Source organism: Oryza glaberrima, chromosome 2, assembly GCF_000147395.1.
Source record: "Oryza glaberrima chromosome 2, OglaRS2, whole genome shotgun sequence".
In the NCBI taxonomy this organism is placed as follows: Eukaryota; Viridiplantae; Streptophyta; class Magnoliopsida; order Poales; family Poaceae; genus Oryza; species Oryza glaberrima.
Window position 1 is genome coordinate 31237224 of NC_068327.1, and position 10959 is coordinate 31248182.

Here is a 10959-nt window from a genome sequence, read left to right on the forward strand (position 1 = left end):
GCCCGTCAAAAAACATGCACTGAAAGATCAAAAAACTTTCTTCAAGTTTTCGAGAGAAGTTGGTCAGTAGCTTTGGGCCCTGCACTGCCACTCGGTCTTCGCAGGCCGGTGCACATCAAGATTGGGCTGGATACTCCGCTATCAACGGGTTCCGCACCCACAAGGCCCGTTACGCTGCTGATTTTGCTTGCGCGCGAACCGGATTCGATGGCACGAAATCTCGTTCAATCCTCCCTTGATTAACCTGACGATTACCTTAACATATCTGCCACTTATTTATAACCACCTCATCCCATAATCCCATCCTCATCCAAGAGAAGATAGATATCCATCAATCAAATAACCATGGATGATGCGGCGGGTAGACCACCGCGCCCGGCGGCGAGGTGCCCACAGGCTGGCCGGCGGCCGACCTGCCGCCGATCACCAACCGCGACGGCCTCATTGTATCCCGATCCAGCTGAAGCGGCGGCGGACGTGGCTGATGATTGCTCGGTCTCCCGCGCACATCATGGCCGACGAGGAGGCCATCGAGGATGTCGATCATGAAGACGTTCGCCGGGCTGGTCCGCATCATATCGACCGGTGGCTCGACCTGACGGATGGGAAGACGACGCACGCGGCTCGTCTGCGAGGTGGACGTACGTCGTCGCCGAACCATGCGAGGTGCCGCGCGTCCTCGCGCTCCACCTCGTGCCCAAGTGGCTCGTCACCGTCGTGCTGCGGAGACGCGACGACGACGCCTCCGATGACGGCTGTGACGGCGAGTCAGCTAAGGCCTTGTTCGGCACGCATGTTTCCAATCCAGGCCAGGAATTGATCCAGGCCAGGTTTCAGTGGATCCGGGTGGATTCACTGGAACCACCTGTGGATTGAATCCATTCCTTTTTTCAATCCACCTCTTCAAAAATCTGTGTTCGGTTTGACCTGGAATGGAATGAAGCCATTCAAGCTGCCGTGGATTGTCGATCGATCAGATCCAGTGATTCAGAACTCAAAACATTCAGTTAATGTCATCACTCATTAGAATTCAGAATCATGCACATTTCTAATTTCTAACAGTAATAGTATATTGCAGGAGTTAATTAACCAAAATTCCCAAATAGAAAGACAGGGAACACCCTGAATAGCATCAGGACAATTCTTCACCATATTCAGTTGCTGTCATCATTCATCAGAATTCAGAACATCATGCATATTTCTATCTAGTTAAGCATGAACAGTAATATATTTCAGGATTAAGCACATTCTTTTCAGGACTTCATCACTAATCAATCTGGCTTCGCCTTCCTCCGGTCCCTCTGGTAGCAATCCATCGGCATTTGGGAATATCAATTGATTATCCACTGCAGCCATAGCAAAGAAATCTTGCGGTTAAGACTTAGACAGTGTGATATAGAAGCAGTACAACTCTTGCAAGTAAAAACAGAGCAAGTAAAAATACAATAGAGCTGTTGAACTTCACACTTATTATCCATTTTACAAGTTTGTTTGCATGCATTCAAACAAACTTGGGGGATCTGCATTTGTGTTATCATCATAAAAGGGCTATCCTATGTGGACACAACATTTGATATCTTCAGCTTCGAAAAAACCAAACTTGTCGGCTTATATAATAAGTAGATATGTGAAGTCTAATACAACATAATATCAAGTAAATTCAAAAGAAAATTTGGTAATGAACAGAGAATTTCCATTTATTCACATGTTTGAGTTTTTTAATTAGCCTAAACTACCCAGAGCTTAGAAAGAAAATGGTCCTATTCCAGGACTTAGATGTAATTGAAAAATATGAGCCTATTTGTTGTTGTCATTTATTGCAGACTACATAAGAGGCAATTTAGCTGAAAAAAATGTTAAGATACTGCACTGTAGTTGCCAGAATGAGGCAGCCAAAAAAGAGGCAACAAAATCATCTTCCTACTGCAGTTCAATTTATATTTCAGCATCGATGCGCAAAGCTTTCTTCTCCAAATAAAGCAGAAAAATATGCTTGTTAATGATGTTTGCTGATAACAGGGGCTGGTTTGTTAATGGATCACTAGCAGGATTGCAGTTTCCACCACCCTCAACAATAGTTGTCAGTAATGCCAGGCCTTCATGTCTGTTGAAAACGCCTGAAGCTTCCTGCAAATTCTGGTTATGAGGTGCAAATTGTCATGCATGATGATCCTCAGAGAAAGAGGATGGCCCCATCGGAACAAGGACAATCTACAATGATATATGCAGAGAAAGGGAGAAGGGACCAAAGCATCTGATGGAAAATGGCTAAGATTTAATGAATCATAAACAGAAAGATGGAAATAGAAAAGGTTTATAATTAGCATAGTAGTTTGTTGAGGCAGCCAGTGCTGGCTAAAATTAAGTATCCAAGCTAAAAAGCAGCTAATCCATGAGGACATGTGGTTATCAAAATCTGAATAATGAACAGCAATGCCATCAAGAACTGACAAAAACTGGTTATCAAAGGATCTTTTCTTATGCAACACTGAATTTAATAACAATCTTGACTTAGCCTGGCTTAGGTGAGTACAAAAACAGAGATGGAGCACCAGTCCAGTTACAGTGACATGTTTTTTTTTCAGCATAATTTCCTGGTTCATTCGAGAAGAAGACAAACTGAAAGGGAAGCTGGTTGACAGATCCATGGCTATGCAACACATCGATCCTTCCGCCAAGATCTAGGGCAAGAAACAGAACCAAGAACCTAGGGCTCTTCCACCAAGAATCCCCCGCAACACTGCAAGAACCTAAACCACAGACCAAATCTCCAAGAACCCATCACGATTCCCCCATCCCCACCCCCTACGCGGATCGGAATCCCCAACAAACACCAGCCCTTGGAAAGCCCTCATTTGGGCGGAAGAAGAGCAGCAGCAGCACAAGAACCCTAGCAAGCAAAAACCAAGGAGGCGGCGGTGGCGTGCTACAGCGGCAGGGGAGGAGGCGGTGGCCAAGAACCCTAGCAAGCAACAACCCTAGCGCCGGGGAGAGAAAGGAACAAGGAAGACGACGGTGATGCGTTACTGGCGAGAAGGCGGCGGAGAGCGTGGACGTCGGATGGGAAGCGGGTCGTCGTCGCCGTCGCCTCTCGCGTCGCCAGCCGCACGCCGTCGCCTCTTCGCTTCTCCTCTCGCGTCGCCTCGCGTCCGGATTGGAACCGGAGGGACAGAGGTGGGGAATCGATCCGGGCCAGGAACAGGGGGAGGCAGGCCAAACCGGGCCCGTTTCCAATCCGGGCCGGCCGAAACGAACGACGCTTCCGGGCCAGACCAGATTTGGAAACGGGCCGCTTCGTTCCGGCCGGAACTGAGGCCGTTCCGGGCCGTTCCTGGCGCTGCCGAACGAGGCCTAAGATGGAGATGCTGCCGTGGTTGGATCGTCTGGCCGTCCAATGCAGCCACGATTTTTTTTTATGGCGGTGAGAATAAAACCATCCGTTGTTCTTGGTGATTATGGAAATTAACCGGAACAGGTTCTGATAACTCTCCGCGAGGAGAGCGCCGCGGCGTCGGTAGCGGGCGGCACGGCGAGTTCCCGTGGCGATCGACGAAATGGGCCGGAACGATAATGCGGCCTACGTGCGGAAATATTGGTCGGAACTGGATTCCCACGTCGCGAATGTTGGGCTGATATCGCGCTATGGACAGACCACAAACTACCAGCCCAGTAACGACGATCTGGGCCTGAGCCAGATTCCCGTGAACTGTGCCGATATGTTGGGCCGGCCTCAGCAATTGTGGACTGACCAATTTGTGGGTTCCAGCTCCACATGTCCTGGAGCTGAACCAACCAAACATTTGTAGCTCTAGGAGCGGAGCTCGCGAAGCTCGGTGGAGCATTTTCATAAAATAAAGTAGAGAGGCAAAGTTAGGTTTAGACTACTCAACAATTACACTCCAGATTCAACTCCTGGATCCATTGTAACTGGCTTTTTTTTTCAAAATCGAAAATCAGACCAAGCGAAAAATTAAGAGACCTAAAGTAAACTTATTCCACCTAGATGGTGGTCTGGAATGGGATACCAACGCCGCGTCGCCTTCAGCTGTCCACGGTCTACCTACTACAAAATCAAGACCAAAATGCAGTCTTCTGCTTCTTTTTTTAGAAGGGTATTTTTTACCCGGCCTCTATATCCAACCGGATATATGCATCCATTGAAATAGGGAATTTAGTCCTGCAAACAACAAATTCGCTCCATAGAAGATTTGAACTCAGAACCTTGGGGTACTACTCAGGTCATTGTAGCCACTAGGCTACATGCAATCTTCTGCTTAATTATTATTGTCAAAATCAAGGGTCATTTTCCGCTTAGATAATCCGCACGACTTCAATGTTCGATCGTATCAGCATGGAATTTGTTTCACCATTCACCAAATATGAAATCAGCCCTAGGCCTATATATCTAGGGCACTATTACTTCACTTTATAGAGCCTTGATGCTTGTCGCTTCAGCCACAGCGGACAGCGTCCGTCCGTGCGTGCGTGCGTGCACGGTCTCCGTGACGCCGAAACAACTGGCCAACAACAACGATCTGTGGGTGCAGTTTACTGTAGTGCCAAACTTCTCTCTCTTCGTGTCCTAGGATTTGTTTGGATGAGCTTAAAGTTTTGAGAAGTAGTCATTGGTAGCTAACTTATGAGATTCTTGAGAAGCTGAATTTCTCGGTTTCTGACTTCTATTTATTTTATCTTAGAATCTGAATAAAAAGCTAAACTATTTATAAAAGTTTCAATTCCTAGAGCTCGATCATATACTCCCTTCGTCTCAAAAAAACTCAACCTAGGACTGAGATATGATATAATGTAGTATAATGAATATAGACATACTAGATTATGTCACATTCTAATTCTAGATTGATTTTTTTTAGATTTATTATACTAGATTATATTAGTATTATATTATAGTTCTAGGTTAAGTTTCTTCGGAATAGAGGGAGTATGTCACAGCTGTCACCTATCCCAGAGCCCGAAATGTTTGACATATTCCCTTGTCTGGTGCTTTCTGATAGGCTATCACATGATCATCTCTACCAGTCAGTTCTTGCCGCTCGACCTCATTGGTCACCTAAGCCATTAGGTCCACGACGATCTCTCACCTTGCACACGCCATGGCTACTGTGGTAACAGTGTTATAAATGGAGTGCACGCAATAGGTGAAACTACCCTATGGGTAGCTGCTGCTAGTAGCTTTGAGAGCGTGCAACTTGTCACGTCCAGCTAGAGCGAGTCACTGACTCGTGGGCCCGGACACCGTGCGTTTATTAGATGGCGAATTGTTTAATTAGAGGCTAATTTGGCCTCGACCTGGGACGGGGTTGATAGGCTAAACAAGGGTCAAACCGACCCCTATCCCGACTCGTACTTGGCCCAAATTAAACCTGTGTGCATCGATCGGACCGAGCCGGTTTACCCCAGCACGAATCGTGATGCATCGCTGATCACTTGGTGGCTCGGAAACCGAGAGCCCTAGGTAGCTACTAATCCATTTGCACAAATTTAAATACTACATCCGTATAAGTGCAGCCGTGGATATTCGTGCCCAACGTTTGACCGTCCGTCTTATTTGAAAATTTTACGAAAAATTTAAAAATATTTAGTCACACATAAAGTACTATTTATGTTTTATCATCTAATAGCAATAAAAATACTAATAATAAAAAAATTTCAAATAAAACGAACATTCAACGTCAAACGTTGAACGTAAATAGTACAAAACTGCACTTGTTTTAGGACGGGGAGTATAACGTACCGAATTGAACCCAATCCAAATCTGCACTCAAACCCATGGCATAACTAACCACAACGTCATAAATGGATCACAAGGGAGCAAAAACCACTTGTGAATAAATTTTTACTAATCCCAGAAAGGTAAACTCTAATGATCTGCAACATGGCCAATCAGATCGTTTCAAATATCATGGCCAATCAGGGGCTGTACACGTTCATGCGAAGGATCGATGCAGCTTGCAGCTTGCAGAGTAGCTAGCAGTAGAACTTCTAGTAGATTTGCACGTGATTGGTCGTTCCGATCCATTTTGCTTTGGGCTACGACGACTATGAGCAGAGTTCAAGTTGAACCTTGTTTTGTTTACATGCATCGGTTGCCGTGCTAATTAAGCAGTTTATTACCAAGGGAGTTAGTTACTACTGGTCTTGTACTATTGGAGTACAATATTTTGTTGAAGGCATGTGGGAAGAGAATTAATTTTATTCGAGAAGTGAATATTAAACTCTTAAGAACATATCCTCATGTTGTCTATATGCCATCTAAATATTTATGAAAAAAATTAAAAAGATAAATTAATATGTGATATATTACTCCGTAAATATACAAGCTATAATTCAACTCTCACAAGTTACAACAAAAATAACTAATCAAACTAATGTATATTCACAATTAAATTTGTATTTTTTAACTTATAAAAGTTGAATCTATCATTGCATATGTTTGTGGAGTAATCTATCACATATTAATCCATCTTATTGATCTTCCAAAAATATTTCATAACTATTTAAATGAAATTCTAACAACGAGATGACGTCCCTCGAGATAGTTTAGAATTATCTCTTATCTATTCGCGATCGAACTCACTGATAATAGGGAGCAAATTCTCTTACGTGTAAGATCGAATCACAAGAATTAAGCCAAACAGAGGGGGGGTGAATGGTTGATATACCCCAAAACCTAAACTTTTAGCGGAAATAAAAGTTACCCTCAAATTCGATGTAGACCGGTCTGACCGAGGTTGATCCGCCGGTCTGACCGAGCTCGTGCCGCCGGTCTGACCGGTGTTGATCCGCCGGTCCAACCGCCTGAAGATTGCCTGCCGTGTGTGAAGTCGCCGCCGGTCTGACCGCCGCCTGCCGCCGGTCTGACCGCCGGTATGTCGTCGGTTAGACCGCCGAAACCCGATGAAACACAAATCGAAAAACTCTCAAAATAGATGACAACTTTATTACTTCTCTCTATGTTTACAAAGTGCACCAACATCACTCCTTACAAAAATTTCACCTCATCTTGTTTAACAATTTCTTCTATGTGTTTAACACGCTCTAAAGCATCTTTCAACTTCAACTCATTCAAAACACACTTTGAACAATCTTGAGAAATCAAAACACTATTGTTTTGTTTTGCCTTATTTGCACATGAAGCATTGACCAAAGAACTTGCACAAAAAGCAACTTTGTATTTTTTTTTCAAAACGTTCTTTGTCAAAATCAACTCATCAACAACACGAGCATGTAAAGCAAATCCAAGAGCAAAAGAAGACTCCAACTTTTTAGATTTTTCAATCTCAAATTCCTTTTTTTTGCAATTAACAGAATTGACATATCGCAAAGCATTAATTTCAGAAAATAAAACTTCACAAAATTAACAATTATCATCATTAGGAATCAAAGATTTTAATCTAGCAATTTCAGCATTAAGAATCTCAATCGTATGATCCTTCTCATCAAGCACAATAGAACATGTTTGAAGTTTCTTAGCAAATTTGTAAGCAGCATATTCTAATTGATCATAACTAAGCTTTTCTTCATTATCATCATCAGATTCATCAACATCAGAACTTGCATTACGAGCAATAAAAGCTAGATCAACAACTTGCTTACCTTTGCCCTCATCTTCATCTTCAGATCCATCAAAAACTTTTATGAGTTCTTGAATTAACCACTGCATGCAATGCTTCTTCTTCTCCTTCTCCTTCATGTTCTTCTTCTTGTTCACGTCATCCTCTTTGACTCTACCATCATCTTCCTTCTTGACTCTCCCAAGCTTAGGGCAATGCAAGCGAAGATGATCAAGTGCACCACACTCAAAACAACGATTCGGTTCTCCTCTCTTCCTGTTCCTAACATTTTTCATAGCTCGAGAAAATTTGTTAGATAGCAAAACCAAGTCCTCCTCCTCAAACTGTTCGAGTTGATCATCGGACATGGCATTAAATAAAGTAAGAACATAAGACTTCGATGAAGAAGCACCAACATCCAAAGAAGTTGAAGACGAAACCAAAGCATTAGACTTAGAATCACCTTTACGAATAAGAATATTCATCTCATGAGTTTTCAGTTTTGTGTAAAGCGAATCTAAAGTCAAAGTAGACATGTTCACAGACTCCTGAATAGATGTAATTTTCATCTCCCAAATAGACATGTCAAGACCATTCAAAAAGTGATGAGAAATCTCAGATTGTGGATAATTAGCATCATAAGAAGAATCAACAGATCTAAGATCACCCAAAATTTTATTAAACCTAGAAAGATAGTCATCCAAAGATTCTCCAGGTTTCATCTCAAATTTAATGTACTCCTTTTTGAAAAGATCACGACGAAGTTCTTTAATGTTATTAGTACCTTAATGAAAATTATTCAAAGCAACCCAAATCTCATGAGCAGTTTGAAGATGAGCAACACAATCATAATCCGAATGAGAAATCCCACTCAAAAAAATATTGCGAGCTTTGCAATTCAGTTCAAAAGCAGTTTTTTCAGCAGCAGTATTAATAACTTCAGGAATCACATAAGGAAGAGAAATTTTTCTCCAAATATCATAATTCTCAGCCATAATGTAAGATTGCATCCTACTATACCAATGAGAAAAATCCGTTCCATCGAAAATATGAGGCTTAGTTGAAAACTTATTAGAAGCAGCCATGGCAAAAACTCTAGATCGGTTAAAATCCAAAGTAGCAAACAAAGCTCTGATACTACTTGTAGGATCGAATCACAAGAACTAAGCCAACCAGAGGGGGGGTGAATGGTTGATATACCCCAAAACCCAAACTTTTAGCGGAAATAAAAGTTACCCTCAAATTCGATGTAGATCGGTCTGACCGAGGTTGATCCGCCGGTCTGACCGAGCTCGTGCCGCTGGTCTGACCGGTGTTGATCCGCCGGTCCAACTGCCTGAAGATTGCCTGCCGCGTGTGAAGTCGCCGCCGGTCTGACCGCCTCTCCTCCGTCGGTCTGACCGTTGCCTGCCGCCGGTCTGACCGCCGGTATGTCGCCGATTAGACCGCCGAAACCCGATGAAACACAAATCGAAGAACTCTCAAAATAGATGACAACTTTATTACTTCTCTCTATGTTTACAAAGTGCACCAACAGCACTCCTTACAAAAATCTCGACTAAACTCGAAACCCTAACTAAACTAGCAACTCAATTGCTCTCAAAAGTGATACCAGGAAGACTCACGCTCCCCCTCTATTTATTCATGAGGTAGGCAGCCTAAAGCCACGAACCAAACTCATACTAAGAGTCCTAAACACCTTAGGAAACCCTCTAGTACAAGACACAAACTTTACATAACCAATTGTACCAAATTTGGACTCCTTCCAAATTCGACTCCGCATCCTATACGCACACAATACCTCCATCGTATGCCATATGGAATCTTCACCAACCACGTGCATCAACTCTAGCCTTAGTATCCCACATGATATCTGACCACCACAGACATCGTCTTACCACCAAGCCGACTCCCGGTCCATCACCGCAAATACTCTCCCGAGGCATCGAGTCACCTACACATGAAATAAACAAAGAAACCATATTCCGATACCAAGCTATCCCCAACTTGACTCATTGTTAGCAAACAACAGTATTACATACGTATAGTATCCATCTAAAAGCCATAACCATGAAACAATCATGAATATCCAAAGAAACAACCCAAAACCGAAACCGACATAGCGTCGGCCGGTCAGACCGCGGGCTGGCCGGTCTGACCGCTCGATCACCACCGGTCTGACCGGCATACACCACCCGGTCGGACCGGTCACATAAAATAACAGTGAATCTGATCACCACCTGAAAATTGATTATCTCTAAAACCACTTCGACGATAATCTCCAAATATCAAAACCAATAATCACAGATGCCAATTGTTCATCACAGAATAAGAATCAAAACACACTTTGATCTTACATTACGTTATTATACGTTCACCGTGAATAACATTTAGACCCCACCACTCTCGAGTTCATATATCAGCCACCACATCGGAGGAAAGTTATGTGAGAGAATTTCAATCGGTGATAATATAGGCACGTACGTGTCGCCTCTCGACGACATGTAAGACCTGATGACTGAAAAACCTTAGCGCAGTACTACTCTGGGCCCCGGCGTTAGTGGCTACAAAGCAGTACACCAGTTGGTGTGAACTAATTTGACAGCTTAATTACTTTGCAGTCGTGTTATGTTAGAGTACCGAAACGTGTGCATGACTAGTGTAGGTGACAATTACATTTGGGATCGAGTTAATGGTGACAATAACATTGGCATCGAGTTAAACACGCCGTACATTGAAACTTACTCTACGGATATATTCTCCTTGTCTCGAATGAAAAAGAAAGAAAGAAAATAATTAATGATGAGGTCAAGAAAATATCACATCGTTGATCTAGCTGGAGAAAACCAACAAGCTAAGACTGCTAGCTACTGAAGAATATCAACCATGGTCGCTATAATGGAACGATCAAATTAGACCACTCGACAAGATGTTGAAAGATTCCATACCTTTGACTATGCTAGAGCATTTTCACCGGTACGTTAATTACCGCGTGTTAATTCGACGTACGTCAAAACTAAACACCTGGTAGTACGTGTTCGAACTCTCCTGTTGCGTGCGCACGTAAGTGACACGCATAAGAATCCAAACCGATCACACGTAATACACATGAAAATCAAATCGCACAGAGACTAATGCTGCAATTAAAATTCCATCTGGAATTTAACACGATCAGTACGTCTGAACATGCCTACATCTACCTGAAACGGACCCGTGGAAAACCGGAAAACGCCATGGCCGACACACATCTACACTACTCTCAGGCTAGTCCAATGAGCACTCCGGTCGTCGCCGGCCGTGCAACCGCCGAAATAAACGACGACGACGGCGACGGCTGATGAGACGTTACAAGCTAGGGAAGACCATAAAATTAAATTAAAAACAAGCA

The 10959-nt window shown here is 43.2% G+C and overlaps 1 protein-coding gene and 1 long non-coding RNA gene across 2 annotated transcripts; both read right to left on the reverse strand.

Annotated features, from left to right (window-relative positions):
- Positions 1–1081: 1081 nt before the first annotated feature.
- LOC127761187 (uncharacterized) lies at positions 1082–3168 on the reverse strand. Its single transcript, XR_008015216.1, has 2 exons — positions 3028–3168; positions 1082–1346 (listed from the first exon to the last, which is right to left on the reverse strand). It is a non-coding gene; the product is annotated as an uncharacterized LOC127761187 (long non-coding RNA).
- Positions 1142–3020, reverse strand: LOC127761186 (uncharacterized). Its single transcript, XM_052285435.1, has one exon. It carries the CDS (start codon positions 2661–2663, stop codon positions 2082–2084), a length of 582 nt encoding a protein of 193 aa, XP_052141395.1. The 5' UTR covers positions 2664–3020; the 3' UTR covers positions 1142–2081.
- Positions 3169–10959: the final 7791 nt, after the last annotated feature.

Excerpts from the sequence above, each read along its gene's own strand:
- LOC127761186 (XM_052285435.1), bottom strand. The coding sequence starts at position 2,663 with ATGTGTTGCATAGCCATGGATCTGTCAACCAGCTTCCCTTTCAGTTTG.